Raw genomic sequence first — 20,829 nt, forward strand, 5'->3', positions numbered from 1 at the left:
ACAGTGTATTAAAAAGCAGAGACATTACTCTGCTAACAAAGGTCTGTCTAGTCAGAGCTATGGTTTTTCCAGTAGTCCTGTATGGACTGTGAGAGTTGGACCATAAAGGAGGCTGAGTACCAAAGCATTGATGCTTTTGAACTGTGGTGTTGGAAAAGACTCTTGAGAGTCCCTTGGACTGCAAGGAGATCCCATCAGTCCATCCTAAAGGAGATCAGTCCTGAATATTCATTGGAGGGACAGATGCTGAGGCTGAAGCTCTAATACTTTGGCCACCTGATGCAAAAAGCCGACTCACTGGAAAATAACCTGATGCTGGGAAAGATTGAAGGCAGGAGGAGAAGGGGATGACAGAGAATGAGATGGTTGGATGGTATCATTGACTCAATGGACACGAGTTTGAGCAAGCTCTGGGAGATGAAGGACAGGGAAGCCTGGCGTGCCACAGTCCATGGGGTCACAAAGAGTTGGACACAACTGAGTGACTGAACTGAACTGATATACACTGATTTTTTGGACAGAATGCTACTGTACCCTCAACAGCCTACAGGAGAGGTAAACATAACTTCTATATGTATGAGGAAACCGAAATGCACACGTGACTTGCTTTATTGCAATATTCACTTTATTATGGCCATCTGGAACCGAACCCACAATATCTGAGATATGTCTGCAGTTATACCATATTATAGTATACTTATAGTAATACACCATATAGTATTTGGGAGTCTATAGTTTTATAAAAATGGGTATAGGAGTGTGTTTATGCTTATTTACTTTGCTTTGGATTTATTGTACTATCTTAACATGAGGTTTTTAGTCTATTATAAATTTGAGAAATTCAATCATTATGTCTCATCATTACATAAATATATATATATAGAGAGAGAGTAGTATCTTAACAGTAGGCGAAAAAAATAGATTACCCACAAAAGAATAAGAACTGAATTATTAGTTGAGTTCTTAATAGTAACAATAAAAGTTAAAAGATAGTGAAATAAAATCTTAACAAAAAAAAACCAAAGACCTTCTATCTAGAAATTTATACAGATTATAAGAATCTTTCTATAATAAGGGGATAATACAGAAATCTTCAGGTGACCAAAAGCTGAGATTGAACCAGTGAGAGATTCTTACTAAAGTAATACCAGAAGCATATATTTCAGAAGGAAAATTATTCCAAAAGAAAGGTCTAAAATGTAAAAAAGAATTTTAAGAAAATAAAACAGCACACATTTCGGTAAATGTAAAAACTTTTAACTATATAAAATAAAAATGATGCAGTCAGTCAAATTTGTAAGATTAAAAAGAGAGAACTAAAATCCCAGGGACAGAGGAGCCTGGTGGGCTGCAGTCCATGGGGTCGCTAAGAGTCGGGCACGACTGAGCGACTTCACTTTCACTTTTCACTTTCATGCATTGGACAAGGAAATGGCAACCCACTCCAGTGTTCTTGCCTGGAGAATCCCAGGGACAGAGGAGCCTAGTGAGCTGCTGTCTATGGGGTCGCACAGAGTCGGACACGACTGAAGCAACTTAGCAGCGGCAGCAGCAAAGGAGAGAAAGAAAGAACAAAAATACTGAAAATAACATGTAAAACAGTAAGGTAATCACTTGAATTATTGGTGGCTCAGAGGTTAAAGCGTCTGCCTGCAACGCGGGGGACCTGGGTTCGATCCCTGGGTTGGGAAGATTCCCTGGAGAAGGAAATGGCAACCCACTCCAGTATTCTTGTCTGGAGAATCCCATGGACAGAGGGGCCCGGTGGGCTACGGTCCACAGGTCGCAGAGTCGGACACGACTGAGCGACTCTAGGTAGGTAGGTAATGTTCCTGCAGACTCAGGATAAGGATAAAGATTCTGAAAAACGTAAACTTTGCTAGATTAAAGACACATGATAACATACAGGGTAAATACTAACAAACCAAGAATAAAGTATGTAATTTCTAAAATAGTATCTGAAAAATGTATTAGGGAAAAAAACTGAAATGTAAAACTGTCTATTAGGCTTCACTCTGAACTAGTCATGTATGCTTGTACTGTTTTGTCTTCCTACTGGTTCTACAAATTACCTTCAAATTACTCTCTCTGTTACGAAATGTTCCAACTGATTACACATAATACCTTCATTCCCATTACAGTGAATTTTATCTCATTCTGTAAAAGTTTCCAGTCCTACACCATAACATTCAGCATCAAGTTCAGAACTACAGTATCACTTTTTATTCAAATATTTATCAAATGCCAATATTTTCTAGTACCATCTAATTTGGACACAGTTTTACTGAATACTAAAGGTATTGTATTGATACAAGGATCCCAAACTGGCTCCAGCCTTGCTCAGTAACAGGGAAGGTGGTGGACAGAGTGGGGTGGCAGGACTTGACTTCACAGTTGGTAAGAGAAGGTGTAAGGTAACAATTGCACCTTTCTAATGAATATGTTCGGAGAGGGCAACGGCACCCCACTCCAGTGTTCTTGCCTGGAAAATCCTATGGACGGAGGAGCCTGGTAGGCTGCAGTCCACGGGGTCACTAAGAGTCGGACACAACTGAGCAACTTCACTTTCACCTTTCACTTTCACGCACTGGAGAAGGAAATGGCAACCCACTCCAGTGTTCTTGCCTGGAAAGTCCCAGGGACGGGGGAGCCTGGTAGGCTGCCATCTGTGGGGTCGCACGGAGTCGGACACGACTGAAGTGACTTAGCAGTAGCAGCAGTGAATATGTTCAATCAAAGTTTGCTCTGTATTAAGGAATCTGTGATTTATGCACATTTAATAAAATTTCTAATGAAATAGTTTCATCCTAGAAGCATTTACTTTTCAAAAAATTTGGAATGTGATAGCCAACTTAATGCTTCTTAGTAGACAGATTTCTATTAGTAATGATGCATTTAAAAAGTACAGTACTTCTCTAAACTACATAAAATCTATATCCTTTCCCTCTGAAGAAGAGAAAACTAAGTTCTGATTTATTAAGAGACAGAGTACATAGGCAAAACCCCTCACAATAAATTATGCACACAGCCCACAGAAGACAGTGGGCTTACCATGATGACAGCTCCCCAGGCTCCACGTCATTTAATTTACAATTCAAATCTATTCTTTGCCAAAAGCAGACTTATTGGGCTCTCCAAGGAATCTCAGATTCTTTTTAATGTACTGGTTTTAGAATCTACATTTCCATGAAGAGAACCACCTGAAGTTTTGTGTTGTCTGGCAATGAATAATAAATCTCTCTAAATCCCTGTTCTCCATGTTAGAAACTAAATAATGAAACAGAACATCACTCACACTGTCGTCTGGCCTCTCCAAGCTGCTCTCTGAGATACCTTCATAGGAGGTCACCCCTGGATATGGAACACTGAGACCAGCATCTAAAAACAAAAACAAAAACGTGTATTAATTCAGTCCATGACTAAATCATAATGTCTATCAGGAAACAATAAACTGATTTTGATGCCATTCATATAAGTCATTTGCTTTTTCATCTGCAAAATTCTGTGCATTTTAACCTCAAGACACATGAATTTCCTCAGCACAAGAAATAAATATGACTCATTCAACAAGCATTTACTGATACCTACTATATGTCAGGCTCTATGCAAGCCTCCAGGGATACAAAGTCTCTATCCTTAAGGAGTTACCTAATAAAACTAACTTGTAAAACTCTCAGAGGGGGAAAGTGGCTAAAGATTGGAATTAGCCAAAAATTATAATTGTTGATGCTGGGCCTCACTGTGCTATTTTTCGTATAGAAGAACTTTTTTAAAAAAAATTAAAAATAAAGAAATCAATTACTAATTTACAGGAAATACAGAGGTCAAAGAAACATACAAACAAAGTATACCACAGAATGCAATTAGAAAAATCCTTACTCTGGGAAACTCTAAAAGACAAATGACAAAAAATAGTGGAGCTACAAAGGTTCTACCTTTTGACATAAGCAGTGATTACAAAGTGTTTGCCTTAAAACAATTCTTTAGGCTGTACATTTGTTTTAAGGTTTTCAGATTCTATATTATGTACTTAATAATTAAAGATTCTTAAGTACCCAACTATAATGTCATAAAATAAGTGAAAAAACAATTGCTTTTTCTTGAGACTTCTTCAACAACAGAAGGAGAGACAAAGGGTAATTTTTAAAATATGAGCTGAAAATTGTGCTTCCTTGCAATTTAATAATAAAATTTAAAAGAAAAGTGAATAAAGGTACAAAAGCATACCTCCCAGTGTTGACATGTCACCAACAGGAACTGGAGATGACAATTCAGAGCTAGCAAAAAAAAAATGTCTGGAGTTAATAAAATGACAGAAATGTGACGGTTTATTTTGGGGTTTGTTTTCCAGAAAGGAATTCACCTGATCTCCAAATAAGGATTCCCAAACTAAAGTACTAAATAGCAATTTAAAAAAAAAACTTATTTATTTTACATTTTTTGATGCCTACTCAACTCGAATCACCCTACATAATATTACATAGTACATATTATGTAGCATGCATATATATATGTACACACACATAATATACCCTACGTAATACATAATACTGATAACCACTCTACATAGTACTTCCTTACTATTTCATAACCCTGTTTCATTTTTTTCCTCAGTTCTCTTCACTATGTGAAATTGTTCTGTTAATTTATTTATCTACTTCTTTATCTATGTCCATATCCTTAGTCTTCTAGAATGGCATTTCCTAATATGGTAGTCAGAGGATGTATGTGGTAATTTAATTTAAAATTAAATAAAGATTCAAAATTCAGGACCTCATCCACACTATCCACATTTCAGTGTTCAACAGTCATATGTGGCTAATGGCTTACTAACAGTCTAGTAAAAAACATGTTCATCATCACAGATATATCTATTTAACAAGACTGCCTCAAGAATGTAAACTCTAAAAAAAAAGAATCTAATCCAAACTCCATGAGATTAGGGGCCTTATCTGCCATATTTGCACTGTATCTTCATCTTAAAACAGAAACTACCACTTAATAGGCACTGAATAGATACTTTTGGAATAAATAAATACTATTGACCAACCAGTTTAGTGTAGAACACACTTGGCATACAGCTGTGAACAAAATACTCATGGTCTATGAAGGTTACCACCTAACAGAAAACGGTAACAAACACAAACGCAACAAGCAGTTCAGACACAAAAGTTCTGGCAGTCACGGGGAACATATGAGCCCAAATCTCATCTCATTTGAGAGATCACAGAATCATGAAACTTTTTAGCATACAACAAGCCAAGGTTAGAGACATGATTTGCTATAGGCCACATTGCTCCCAGGTTTCAGGTCCCCTGGCTATCCTTTTACCATTCAACCCTGCAACTGCAGGCAAAGATCAGAAGGGATCAGAAGATAACCTGACAAAGTCCTTAAAGAAAGGGTGTTTCCACCAGTCCAAATCTCCACATATCCCCAAATATATAAATTACAGTAATGGAAAACTCTCTTCAACTTTCCATAGGCAGTTTTCAAAGATGATTTAAACAGTCAAAATGTCTCCCTCTTAGACTCGCTTCTGTCTCAGTGAGCCCCATCTTCACTTCAGAACCACTCCTTCAAATTGTCCTGCTTCTCTAAACTAGATCATGGGCTCACAGCCACCAGATAAATGTGGCACACATCTTGAAGCAGCAATTTTCACTTTAAAGTAAAAGCATAGAGAGCTAACCAAAAACTGATATGAATTTGGACATGTACACACTGCTATATTTAAAATGGATAACCAACAAGGACCTACTATTATAGCACATGGAACTGTGCTCAGTGCTATGTGGCCACCTGGATGGAAGGGGAGTTTAGGGGAGAATGGATCCATGTATGTGTATAGCTCAGTCCCTTCGCTGTTCACCTGGAACTATCACAACATTTTTCATCAGCTAGATCCCAATACAAAATAAAGTTTAAAAATAAATTAATAACATATATTAATATTAAAACACATGTGGCTGTATTACAGAGTACAATATAAAGTTTAAATGAATATTAAGTTACAATATGATCATTTCAAAGACATTTCATGACTGGAACTGGAGTGGGGGAATCAGCTAAGGCCATGTTCCCTAAACCCCCAAGCTTTGGTAGAAAATTTGAGAAACATAGGCTAAAAAAAGAAATCTCACCATAAAGATTTTCCTGGTTTTTAAAAATACTATCTAAAAAGAATAACATATTAAACCAATACACCAAACCTATCACCACTTGTTATTTTTGGTACACTTGCAGGAACCTGCTTGCTTAACTGTCATTCAAAAGAATATAAAGGAATATGGCATCTGGATAAGTCATTTTGATGAATGATGAGTGGAGGAAGACCTGGGTGATAAGAAAAGGTCACAGAACTAGCCAATGAAGGAACTGTGCTGTAAAATAGGCCCATTTGATTCCAGAAACCTCTCTCTTACCCACATTAATTCCACACTACTACATGGCCTTTATGTGACCCACATTCCCTAGAAGGGCAACCAGGATGGGTTTCCTTGGTCTTAATGATAGTGGTGTTACATCAACTAAATGACCTGAAAGTCAAAATGTGTAAGGACCCAGAAAGAGGAAGGGAAACCCAGTGAAAGCTGGAGAGCAATCAAGTATGAAGAGCAAAGAGGTCAAAGTAAAACAAAGCACAATACAGTAATCAGAATAGGAAGTTGAGATGACATGGCAGAGAAACCAGACCTCACCAGGGATCGGTCAAATTGTCTCCCACATCAAAATCAAATTTAAGCTAATTCTCTAACTAAGTAAGCATTCAGAATGGAGAAGTTCACTTACTTCAATAGAACTAGATTTCACTTACTGAATTCAAAATAACTTTTTTTTCCCTCAAAATAACATTATTTTAACGATGGTAAGGGCTTCCACAGTGGTTCAAATGGTAAAGAATCCACCTGCAATGCCAAAGACCTGGGTTTGATCCTTGGTTTGGGAAGATCCCTTGGAGGAGGTTGTGGCAACCCACTCTTGCATTCTTGCCTGGATAATCCCCATGGACAGAGGAGTCTGGTGGCCTACAGTCCACAGGGTCACAAAGAGTCAGATATGACTGAGAGATTAACACAATGATGCTAAGTGGGCAACTCTCAGTAATTTAAAACACTTGTCCAACACTCCCAACACTTAATCCCTCATCCTCCTGCACTTCTTTCAAAAGACAGTAACATGAATCCTTTCACATTTTCTCATTAGGTATGTCTCCTACAGGGACGCCCTAGAATGTCGCACACAACAGAATTAGAATACAGTGCTGTGTTGAGTTTGGAGACAGAAATGCTTCATTTCTAGGCCAAGCCACAAATTTGAAGTTGGTCAGCTCTTTAGCTTAATGTCAGCAGCAAACAACCATCTACTGTCACATTTCCTCAGCTTATCCAGCACATAATTTTTTCCTCACAGCTACTGCCTAATCGTGTCAGTGGAATTCAGATGGAACTGTGTGAAAAATACCACAGTCACATGGAACCTATGTTTAAAAACATAGTAGGGGACTTCCCTGATGGTGCAGTGGATAAGAATCCACCTGCCAATGCAGAAGGCACAGGTTCGATCCCTGGTCCAGGAAGACTACACATGCCACAACTAAGCCTGTGCCCTACAGCTCACCTACTCTAGAGTCCGTGAGCAACAACTACTGAAGCCTGTGTGCCTACAGCCTGTGCTCCACGGCAAGAGGAGCCACCGCAGTGAGAAGCCAGCGCGCCACAGCTAGAGAGTAGCCCCCACTCACGACTAGAGAAGAGCCCATGCACAGCAACGAAGACCCCACACAGCCAAAAATAAATAAATGAAATTGTTAAAAATAAATAACAAAAATACACTAAAACAAGCCAACAATAATTTCATACCTAGACTACTATTCCCTTTCACAATTTCCTATACTTTGCCTTGCTCTAGAACCTGTTAACTATAATCAGCCTTTAACAAGAAAAAACTTAAGGCAAGGAGTTAGGAATCCTGGGTGCCAGTTCCAGATGTATCACTAACCTTGTGCATAGCTTGGGAAGATGCCTCAGTTGCTCTAGGCCTCAAGATCTAACCTCTGAAACAGGAGTATCTCTTTCTCTACCTACTTCACCAAGGTGTTGGTGAAAACTAAATAAAATATCATTATACAGAAGCGTTATGTAAAGGATGAAATGCTAAACAAACATAAAACAGGGGTGGGAGTTGGATCAAGAAGGCGGAGGAGTAGAACAAAGAGCTCACCCTTTCCCACAAATACGTAAAAAATACATCTACATTTGAAAGGATTCTCATAGAACATCTACTAAATGCTGGCAGATCTCAGACTTCCACAAGGGCAAGAAAATCTCCATGTAACTGAGTAGGACAAAAGAAAAAGAAGAGAGGAATAGGATGGGACCTGCACTCTGGGAGCAAGCTGTGAAAGAGGAAAGGTTTCAACCAGTCAGCAGAAGACAAGGAGAGAGAGGCCTGCTGCACAGAGGGCTGGTGCCCCCGGCCTGGCAGCACTCCCCAGCCTGAGACACGCATCTGCTCGCGGGTGGAGGGGCTGAATACTGAGACTCCAGTTTCCATGCTCAGATACAGGGAGGACTGGGGTTGGCTATGTGGTGACACCCTGAGGGAGCCAGGGTGTGGTGCGTCACATGGAGGGAGTGCGGGAAGATGCCTGGACCCATCAGAAAAGCAAGGTGCCATTGCTGGGGAGCGCAGAAGGAAATGTGTGCAACTGCCATGGGAGCTTCTTTTTCAAGGAAGGGCACCACTTACCCTCTTCTACATAAGTTCCAGGTGCAGCTATTGCTGCCATCTTGGACTCCAGAGGTAGCTGGGACCGCTGCCCTGTGTCCCTGGGAGTATGCATAGGGCCAGGCACCTGAACACCACTATAAAAGGGATCATGGCCAGCACATGCTGAGAAAAGAGACAGCAAGCTTTCAAACCAAAAACAGCCCTCATGCCAAAAACGTATTAAACCCACACAAGCTACATAGGGACGCTCATGCTTATAAGCAGCTCTCCAAGACAACAGTAGATAATTGTTTCCCCTAAACTCACAGAGTGACAGAAATACAAGCAAAATGAAGAAACAGAGAAACCACTCCCAGTTAAAAGACTAAGAGAATTTCCCTGAAGGAACAATGAAACAGACCTCTTCAGCATAATAGACACTGAGTTCAAAAAGAAGGTAACGAAAATACTGAAGGAATTGAGAGGTTATCACTAGAAATGCAGATCGCTATAAAAATAAACTAGCAACTGTAAGGAGGAACCAAGAATAATTAGAAAATTTATTTGCTGAGATGAAGGCTGAGCTAAAAACAATGAATAGCAGAATAAATGATGTAGAAGAAAGAATAAATGATCTCGAAATTACCCAATCAAAACAGCAGACAGACTGTTTACAGACTGTTTAGGACATGGAAACAACCTAGATGTCCATCGGCAGATGAATGAATAAGAAAGTTGTGGTACATATACACAATGGAATATTACTCAGCAATTAAAAAGAATACGTTTGAGTCAGTTCTAATGAGGTGGATAAAACTGGAGCCTATTATACAGAGTGAAGTAACTCAGAAAGAAAAACACCAATACAGTATACTAACGCATATATATGGAATTTAGAAAGATGGTTAACATCGCCCCTATATGCAAGACAGCAAAAGAGACACAGATATAAAGAACAGACTTTTGGACTCTGTGGGAAAGGCGAGGGTGGGATGATTTGAGAGAACAGCATTGAAACACGTATATTACCATTTGTGAAACAGATCGCCAGTCCAAGTTTAATGCATGAGACAGGGCACTCAAAGCCCGTGCACTGGGACAACCCAGAGGGATGGGATGGGGAGGGAGGTGGAAGGGGTGGGGAAGGGTTGGGACAGCCACACCTGTAGCTGATTCATGTCAATGTATGGCAAAGAGCACCACAATATTGTAATTAACCTACAATTAAAATAAATTAATTAATTTTTTAAAAACAGCAGACAGAAAACCAAATGAAATTAAAAAATGAAAGCAATATAAAAGACCTATGGGACAATATAAAGTGTGCAATCTCTGCATAATAGGAATTACAGAAGGAGAAGAAAGAGAAAAGCAGATTCAAAACATATTGGAATAAATTATGGCTGAAAACCTCCCAAAGCTAAAGAAGGAAACAAATATCCAGGTATAGGAAGCAAACAAGATGGACCCAAACAGAGCTACACCAAAACATATTATAATAAAGCAGGGTTTAACAGAGTTACATGTCAACCCAAACAGAATATATATGCTTTTACATTTGAATCAGTTCTAATGAGGTGGATGAAACTGGAGCCGATTATACAGAGTGAAGTAAGCTAGAAAGAAACACACCAATATAGTATACTAACGCATATATATGGAATTTAGAAAGATGGTAATGATAACCCTGTATATGAGATAGCAAAAGAGACACAGATGTACAGAACAGTCTTTTGGACTCTGTGGGAGAGGGTGAGGGTGGGATGATTTGGGAGAATGGCATTGAAACATGTATATTATCATTTGTGAAACGGATCACCAGTCCAGGTTTGATGCATGATACAGGGTGCTCGGGGCTGGTGCACTGGGATGACCCAGAGGGATGGGATGGGGAGGGAGGTGGGAGGGGGATTTATGATGGGGAACATGTGTGCACCCGTGGCAGATTCATGTCAATGTATGGCAAAACCAATACACTATTGTAAAGTAATTAGCCTCCAATTAAAATAAATAAATTTATATTAAAAATAAATATATAAAGTGTATTTGGCTTTGTGATCATGATGGGCATCATCAAGTACAAATCTAACTTAATGGAGATATCAAGGAAAAAAAAAATGCCACAGATCAGTCCTTACACTGAGAATAACACCAGGGACCTGATAATAGAGTTGGGTGATTGAACAGAAACTCAATTACTCATCCAACAAATACTTAGTGAGCACATGTCCTAGGCTGACTTTGTATTGACGATACAACTGTAAGACAAGATGGCAGGGAGTTAGGTGACTGGAGCTAAGGGATGATGTTTTCAAGATGTCTGGCTGGAGAAGATTTGAGCATGTTTAAATATTAATAAGTAGTTGGTAATGGGAGAAGCTGAAGACTCACAAGAGAGAGAAAAAAACAATTACAGGTTGATGTCTAAGAGGTTAGGACTGATGCTAAAGCAGAAACTCCAATACTTTGGCCACCTCATGCGAAGAGTTGACTCATTGGGAAAGACCCTGATGCTGGGAGGGATTGGGGGCAGGAGGAGAAGGGGATGACCGAGGATGAGATGGCTGGATGGCATCACCAACATGATGGACATGAGTTTGAGTGAACTCTGGGAGTTAGTGATGGACAGGGAGGCCTGGTGTGCTGTGATTCATGGGGTTGCAAAGAGTCGGACACGACTGAGAGACTGAACTGAACTGAATTGAATGGGAGAAGCTGAAGACTCAGGAGAGAGAGAAAAAAACAATTACAGGTTGATGTTTAAGAGGTAAGATGGGATATGAAGTCCTGAGTAATGTAGGAAATGCTTTCTTTTACATAGACTTGCCAGATGACAATAAGGGGAGGTGAAATCAGTACACAGCAGAGTATCTGGTGTAAGTCGTACATTAGCAGTTGGGTTTGAGTTCACATAGAAGTAACTTAAATTACAGAGAAGTAATGTGGTAAATAGAAGAGTGATCTCCCAAAGATGTCCATATCTTAATCCCCAGAACATGTGACTATGTTATCTGCAAAGGAAAGTAAGGTAACATATGGAATTAAGGGTGCTGATCAGCTGGCCTTAATTCTTGAGTAGAGACCATATCCTCTGGTTTTACCAGGTAGACCCAATGTAGTCATGCATGTGTATATGTGTGCTAAGTTGCTTCAGTCATGTCTGACTCTTTGTGACCCTACAGATTGTAGACTGCCAGGCTCCTCTGTCCATGCAATTCTCCAGGCAAAAATACTGGAGTGGGTAGCCATTCCCTTCCCAAGGGGATCTTCCCAACTCAGGGATAGAACCCACATCTCTTAAAACTCCTGCACTGGCAAGCAGGTTCTTTACCACTAGTGCCACCTGGGAAGCCCCAGGGTAGTCATAAGGACCCTTAAATGTGGAAGGAGGCAGAAGAATGTCAGAGTGATAGAATGTGACAAAGTAAGCCACTGCTAGTCATAAGCCAACCAACATGGGCAAGCTCTACACACTGAAAAGGGCAAGAAAACAAATTTTCCCCTAGAGTCTCCAGATAGGTAATGCAGGTCTGCCAACATGCTGAGAATCATGTCAAGCTTCTGCACTACAGAACTAGAAGATATATTTGTGTTTTGCCAGGAGAAATATCAATAACCTCAGATATGCAGATACCACCACCCTTATGGCAGAAAGTGAAGAGGAACTAAATAAAAAGCCTCTTGATGAAAGTGAAAGAGGAGTGAAAAAGTTGGCTTAAAGCTCAACATTCAGAAAACTAAGATCATGGCATCTGGTCCCATCACTTCATGGCAAACAGATGGGGAAACAATGGAAACAGTGTCAGACTTTATTTTTTTGGGCTCCAAAATCATTGCAGATGGTGAGTGCAGCCATGAAATTAAAAGACGCTTACTCCTTGGAAGGAAAGTTATGACCAATCTAGATAGCATATTCAAAAGCAGAGACATTACTTTGCCAAGAAAGGTCCATCTAGTTAAGGCTATAGTTTTTCCAGTAGTCATATATGGATGTGAGAGTTGGACTGTGGAGGAAGCTGAGCACCAAAGAATTGATGCCTTTGAACTGTGGTGTTGGAGAAGCCTCTTGAGAGTCCCTTGGACTGCAAGGAGATCCAACCAGTCCATCCTAAAGGAGATCAGTCCTGGGTGTTCATTGGAAGGACTGATGCTAAAGCTGAAACTCCAGTACTTTGGCCACCTCATGCGAAGAGTTGACTCACTGGAAAAGACTCTGATGCTGGGAGGGATTGGGGGCAGGAGGAGAAGAGGACGACAGAGAATGAGATGGCTGGATGGTATCACCAACTCAATGGACGTGAGTTTGCATGAACTCTGGGAGCTGGTGATGGACAGGGAGGCCTGGCGTGCTGCGATTCATGGGGTTGCAAAGAGTTGGACACAATTGAGCAACTGAACTGAACTGAACTGAAGCTACCAAAGTTTGTGATAATTTGCTGCAGCAGCAATATAAAACTAATACAAAAATCTCAACACAGAATGAAAGCCATCTCAAGAAAATCATAAAAATAAAATCTAAATATAGAAAGTGATTAAATTAAGGGTTTTAAGGGATGACTACAATATTCAACTTAAAGAGGGGCTAAGTGAATTCCCAGGCCACTCCCAATATTAGCTAACTCCAGGTCCCCTCATTTCAGCAAGTACCATAGTTGATGCTTTTCACCGCACTCCAACCTGGTCTGCTCTAGCTTCATGGGAAGGATATCAACTTTAAAATTTTCAAATTCAGTTATATATATTTTAAACTTAGTTCATATGTATTGGCATTTTTATACACGCCCTATTTTCTAAGGATGATAAATAATACTTCGAGTCCCTTCACATCCAGGACATCAACAAAACATATATGACACACTCCATTCTCTAATTTGTTTATGAATTTATTTCAATATGATTAACACATTTTTCCAAGAAACAGTAGATGAATGCAGCAAACTGTACCCAACCAAAGTGAGCTATGTAGGAATACACAAACTACACCTCAAACATCTTCCAGCTACCTCTGTTCAGCTACTCCATGTGTTATGAGTTATAACATCAATCCACATATGGTGTTACAACTTACAACTTTTCAGTCTATTTCAGATAACCTTCCTTCATCCCTTTATAACTCATGAGCTACAATCTTCCCAATGTGCTTTCACAGGCAAACTCCAAGGCTTCTTCCAGATTACAAGTGATATTTATTATTATAGCTTTTATACACTTCTTAACCATGTGAAACGTGCTATTGTTTTCATTAGGTACAACCATGAAGATTACTGGCAGGACCCACCAGACTGCTAAGTCTACTGCATGTGTATTGGAATGGCAATCATTAGGACCCACACCTAAAGCACCACATGGCCCCACATCTAAGTTGGTGCTCAATCCCAGGCCCTAAAACAGTCTTGGTGGTACTGTTAGCTATATGAAGTGAGACCACAAGGAGTCTCACTTCCCTCCTGCTTACTCACACTTGATTTGAAACTTACATATACCCCACTACCACCAAGAGATGCAGTCTGATTATGCATTTGCCTGGACTCTGCTGCCCAGGCTACACCTCTGGACACTGACTCATCTTGTTGGTTTTTCAATCTGTTGTTCCATCTAATTTGAGACAAGATTATGGACCTGAACTGCATGCCCTAGTAATTTTTTTTCCCCAAAAAAGTCACCTACATACTGGCATAACTTGGATACTGAATATGGATAGAATTAGAAATCATTAGTCCCTGTAGACTCAAAATCCCTCCCCTTCCATGATCTACTTTGTCCTGCCACTGCTCGGGAGCCAGAAACAAGCTTAATCCTAAGCCTAAAGGCCCACAGAGCCATGACTCAAATCACTGGAGGATTCATTAAAGTTGTGCTAGTCTTATGCTTCAAGATCACAAACATCATTAAGCCATAAAGTGACCCATACCACAACCCCATCATTTAATCAACCATCCTCCACTAAGGTGTACCATTTTAGGTAAACAGTATTAGCCTGTAAGCCTCAACAACAGTAGATCATTTTGTATTCCAGTTTCAAAAATCTATTTCCTCACCAAGAGAAAGGAACAAGTCCACCTCTTAATAATGTCAGACAGTAAACAAGCACAGTGGCTCTGAAGGTGGTTTGGAAAAGGAAGTGGCCTCAAGATGAGGAAAAGACTTTGAGACTTACCCACAGACCTGCTTATCACAGGAACTGGCAATAAATTGGAAGGAATCATTAAATTTGGGATGAGCCTTAGAACAGGTATGATATATCTCTGTTGCCAAACATGAACTTAGGGGAAAAAAAGACACTCACCCACTTACAGTCTCCTTTGCATATGTCAGTTTCTAAGGAAAACAAAGACATAAAAATGACCATGTGAGTGAAAGACAGTTATTAAGCAGTAAACAAAACTTACTGCACAAAGAACACTAATGCCCTAACACAGAATCTATGTTATTATTCTTATAGTTAAATAGTTAAAGCAAAGTACTAATGATGCAAAGTTTGTTTTGTGACTCAGAACATCCCACCCACCACTCAGTTTCTGTGTATGTTCCCCAAAGTCCCTGTGCTCTCTTAATGGACACAGATTAACAGACTTTACCTGCTAATCATTCCAGAAAGATCTTCGGGTTAAAGATTGGTAGAGTTTTACATTAATCTGCCATGGACTTAGAACCGAAGTGTTTTGAGATCTACTATGTGTATAGAAATTCCTATCATAGAGTAATATCATCATGAGGATAAAATAATTGTAAAATCTATCTTTTTTGTCTGAATTCTGGAGAACTAAACTGTATCCGTAGTTGGATTATTCCTTTGGGGCATTCAAAGAAAACTGTGTTCAAGTTATGTCTAAACTAGTGGTTTTATTTTGAGACCAATATGATAATTTGGAATCAAATTCTATTTTCTCTTTCTCAGCTATGGAGGCAAATCCAAAAAATTTCTCTGCTGCTGGGACTCAACTTCCTTATCTGTAAAATGGAGAGATGATTACTCTAAATAATTCTTAAGATATTTACAAATAACTCACTGTTCTTTTTACTCTACACACTCTCCTAGAACAATCTCAGCCAGTCCTTTTTTTTGCTAAATTTTAATCATCTAACACCTTCAACTGGTATTTTATTTCCTTTAATTAATCTCTCTTGATACATATAAGCACAGCAAAATCATCAATTAATCAATTTGTACTATTAGCTTTAAAATTTTATAGGCCAGCATGGTAGTTATTTTTAAAATGCTGGAATTCTGAGTTCTAATAAAGGTTGTCAAGCACATAAATTCACCACCTATGAGTAAACAGTTGTTGTTATATTTAAAATCAAGCTAAAAAAACAGATGTATATGTATGTATAACTGAATCACTATGCTGTTAAGCAGAAATCAACTCAGCAATGTAAATCAACCTTATTTCAATTTTTTAAGAAAAGGTAAAATCAAGCTTCCTTCAGGTTTTGGACAGCCAGTGATTGCTTAAGTAACATTCTCAATCCCTCTCATGATTTCAAGTACTACCTCAAGTCTGGTGATCCCTATAGCCGTGGTCTGGTGATCCCAGACCATTCCTGGAGCTTCATATCTAAATATTAAGCAATGCACATTTCACAGATGGTTCAAAACAATGCATTAAAAAGCAAGCTCACTCTCTCTCCGTCAGTGTCTACAAGCTGCTTCTCTGCCTGAGTTCTCAGTGGTAGCCACTGAAGATAGAAGTTGGGAGGCTTCCAGGGTCATGCCTTTATCACTGCCCACTCCCATCCAATCTGTCACTGAGTCCTACTAATCCTTTTCCTATTTGTATCCCCTATGCACCCTTTCTCTACTTCATGGTTTACATAGGATTCTCATCCCCTCAGGCCTCAAATAGCAGCTGATCTCTGCTCATCTTGTCCCCTCTAATCTATCATATGGTGTACAGAAACCACAATAACCATTTTACAGTTCAAAACTGTACAATCAGCCCCTGCAACCTGCCAACTTACACCCCTTGAATGGCTTCCTATCAACTACAAACTTCTTACACTATCCACCCCTCTAGTCTGATCTCCTGTCCAATCTAGTCTCCTCTTCTGATATCCTGGCCAACATATACATGTATTGTTGTTAGTCACTAGGTCGTTTCCAACTCTTTTGTGACCCTGTGGACTGTAGCCCACCAGGCTTCTCTGTCCGTGGGATTTCCCAGGCAAGAACACTGGACTGGGTTGCCATTTCCTTTTCTAGGAGATCTTCCTGACTCAGGGATTGAACCCATGTCTCCTCCATTGGCAGGCAGATTCTTTACCACTGAGCCACCAGAGAAGCCCACATTTTATTATATACAACTAATAATAATAAAATGTAAGGAGTACAATACTAAAGAATGAGTAAAGAATTATGGTGGTCAAAAGATTATGTGAGCTAAATCTGCTAGGATGGGGGCTGGGGGTTGTTTTCTCATGAAGGAGGTTACATCTGAGCTGAGAACATGCAGGACTTGAATAAAAGGAAGAAGGATATAAGGGGCCTCTCACACAGCATGCGCAATCTACCACATAGATCTAAACAGTTTCCTTCTCTTGCCATGAATACATGCAACATGAAAAAGGGAAGGTGGGCAGATTATTTGTCTATATGCATACTTGTTTATCCTTTGCTAAGAATAAACTAAATCTAAAACAAGGAAAACACGTAAGCAAATTCATGCATTAGAATCACATTTATACTTTACTAAACATTTATCCAATGATCTATACCCTCTATCTTTAATTAGTTATCAATTCAACTTTGAACTGATAAAATGCAAAACTCTGACAAGAATGTTTGATTCTCCCAGATTAATATTCTTAGCCTAAATCTTTGTAGAGTATTATTTCCAAATTCTTACATTTATGAACAATCCTGAGGTTCTTGCTGGTTTCACAATGCTTATTAATTATAATGGCCAGAGCTAGAGATACAAAGATTGGTCACCCTGCGGTGGGTCACCTGAAGAGCCTAATTCAACAAAACAGTAACACAGGGATCCAGCATTCGCTCTTTCTTTCTTTAGGCCTGAGCTCTATAGTAAGTACAGTAATTTCTTCTTGTTACTACATTTACCTGCATAATTAAGCTTCTGTGTTCCACAGACTGACTAAAATGTGTGCCCATTTCAAATATAGTCGTGATTCCATCCTCACACAAATTCATCCAATAATGATATTCCTCACGCCCAGGAAGTCGATCCCAAAAAGTCCTGAAGGCTTCCCAGACAGCTTCCTGGCATACTGAAAAATAAACAGGGAGCTATTTTTTACGGAAGGGACTTTAGGGTTCTCACAATGACCACGGATCTGTTATTTCAGATTCCTGAGACACTCTTGCACACGGTCTATTCTGCAGGGACATGGGGATGATTCTCATTCAAAGCCCTTCTATACACCCCATTTAAACTTTTTAGACCTGAAGAGAATCTGCACTCCCCATTCCTTTCCCTTGCAAAGGAAACTGATTCACCTTCTCATAGGCAGGGGTTTTTGCTTCTCTTAAAAAAAAAAAATCCATGTTTATGTTTTAGCAAAGTACAGCTGATACTGAGAATATTTCAACAGGACAAATAACCTGTGGTATATCCATATGATGGGATTAGAATTCAGTGATAAAAAGAAATGAGGCTTCAAGCCATGAAAAGACATGGAGAAGATTTAAATACATATTGCTAAGTAAGAGAAGCCAATCTGAAAAAGCGACATACTGTATGGGTTCAATGATAATACATTCTGGAAAAAGCGAAACTATATAAATTGTAAAAAGATCTATGGTGGTCAGGGATTGGGGGGAGGGAAAGATACAGGAGGTGGAAACTGATAGATTTTAAGGCAGTGAAACTATCTGTATGACACTGTAACAGTGGATACATGTCACTGTACATGTATTAAAATCCACAGAAAACACAATAGAATGACTGCACTCTAATGTAAATTATGAAACCACTGTCTTGAATCCTGTTACTAGGGCTCAGGCTATGCATCTTATCTAGTATGGAAAAATTCAGAATGGAACAGTCTTTTTGTAGGGTAATATAGTTTCCTTTCAGAATTGTGGAGCCCAAAGCATGAGGAACAGTCAATTTAGTGCATAAGGCAAGAAAAAGAAATCCTGGAGGGATGGGGTGAGGAGAGAGGAGGGGGGATACATGTTTACCTATGGCCAATTCATGTTGATGTATGGCAAAGCCATCACAATATTGTAAAGCAATTATCCTCCAATTAAAATAAATAAAATTTTAAAGAAATAAAAGGCATACAAATTGGAAGAAAGAAATAAAACTATGTCTTTATTTGTTGATGAAATAATCACCTATGTAGAAAACCCTACAGAATATATGAAAGAGCTACTAGAACCAATACGTGAGTTTACAAAGTTACAGAATAAAAGATCAATACATTAATCAATTGTATGTTTATATACTAGCAAGAAACAATCAAAGACCATTTAAAAAAAATACTGTTAACAACAGCATAAAAAAAGTGAAATAAATCTGACAAAAAGATGTATAAGATCTAAACACTAAAAATTACAAAACACTGCTGAGAGAAACGGACAAAGATCAAAATAAATGAGAGGATACATCCACAGAGCAAGAGTCAATACTGCTAAGCTTGCAACTCTTTCCAAATTGATCAACAGATTTAACACAAACCAAATCAAAATTCCAGTAGCTTTCCATGTACAAATTGGCAAGCTGATTACAATATTTATAGGGAAGACAAAGAACCTAGAATAATCAAACAGATTTAAAAAGAACAAAGTTGAAGGACTTGCACTATTTGATTCAAAGACTTATTATAAAGCTTTCCGTAATCAAGACAGTAAGGCATTCGCATTAAAACAGATAAATAAATCTGTGTAAGAGAATAAAAAATGAAGAAATAGATCCATCATACACAGAAGACTGATTTTTAACAAATGTACAAAAGCTAATCTTTTTAATAAATGACGCTGGAACAACTGGCTATGCAAATACAAAAAAAATTTAACTTTGACTCATATACACCAAATACAAATATTAACTCACAGTAGATCAAAGACCTTTATGTAAAACCAAAAAATTATAAAACTTCTACAGGAAAAAATAACAGAAAATCTTTGTGACTCTGAGCTAAGCAAACTTAGATCCAATACCAAAAGCAAGTATGAAGCAAAAAAAAACAACACCTGACATATCAAAATCTAAAACTGTTCCTCAAAAGACACTGTTAAGAAAAATAAAACAATAAACCAAACATTGGGAGAAAATTTATGCAAAACATATATCTGACAATGAATTTGAATTTGGAATTCATAAGGAACTCTTATAACTCAATTATAGGACAAACAATCCAATTATTTTTTAAATCAGCAAAATATTCGAATAGAAACTTCACCAAAAAAGATATACGAATAGCAAATGAGCACATGAAAAAGTGCTCAATGTCATTAGCCTTCAAGAAAACACAGGTAAAACCACAATAAGATGTCACTTCGTATCTACTAGAATGTGGTGGTTTAGTCACCACGTCATGTCTGACTCTCAACCCCATGGCCTATAGCCTGCCAGGCTCCGCTATCCACAGGATTCTCCAGGCATGAATACTGGAGAGGGTTGCCATTTCCTTCTCCAGAGGATCTTCCTGACCCAGGAATTGAACCCAGGTCTCCTGCACTGCAGTCAGATTCTTTACCGACTGAGCTATGAGGGAAGCTGCATCTACTAGAATGGTTACAGTTTAAAAAGACCGACTATACCAAGCATTACACAGATGTGGAAAAACCAGAGTCCCAATACACTGCTGGTGGTACAACTACACTGGAAAACAGTTTTGGCAACTTCTTAAGAAGTTAAACATAGAACTATCATGTGATCCATCCATTCCACTCCAATCAACCAACAGATATGAAAGCAGATTGTTCATACAAAAAATTTTTTCACAAACATTCATGACCTCTTTCTCTATAATCACCAATAACTGAAAACTACCCAAATATCCCCCAATGCAGTATATCCATAAAATGTAATAATACCCCCAAACAAATGATAACAAAGTATTGATACATCAAAAAATCACAGATGAGTCTCAAAACAATTAAACTGAGTAAAAGAAGCTGAACAAAAAAGGGAGTACATAGTATGAATA

The 20,829-nt window shown here is 38.8% G+C and overlaps 1 protein-coding gene across 7 annotated transcripts in view; it reads right to left on the reverse strand.

Annotated features, from left to right (window-relative positions):
- The window catches only part of IMPG2 (interphotoreceptor matrix proteoglycan 2), a 78,610-nt gene that overhangs the window by 52,928 nt on the left and 4,853 nt on the right, over positions 1–20,829 (reverse strand). For all 7 annotated transcript variants that reach the window (XM_069551937.1, XM_069551920.1, XM_069551900.1 and 4 more), the window contains exons 3-6: positions 17,774–17,940; positions 14,999–15,030; positions 4,228–4,277; positions 3,296–3,378 (exon numbers count right to left, since the gene is read on the reverse strand). In XM_069551937.1, coding sequence (XP_069408038.1) covers positions 3,296–3,378; positions 4,228–4,277; positions 14,999–15,030; positions 17,774–17,940 — 332 coding nt within the window. The remainder of the gene's footprint in view (positions 1–3,295; positions 3,379–4,227; positions 4,278–14,998; positions 15,031–17,773; positions 17,941–20,829) is intronic.

This window comes from Ovis canadensis, chromosome 1, assembly GCF_042477335.2.
Source record: "Ovis canadensis isolate MfBH-ARS-UI-01 breed Bighorn chromosome 1, ARS-UI_OviCan_v2, whole genome shotgun sequence".
In the NCBI taxonomy this organism is placed as follows: domain Eukaryota; kingdom Metazoa; phylum Chordata; class Mammalia; order Artiodactyla; family Bovidae; genus Ovis; species Ovis canadensis.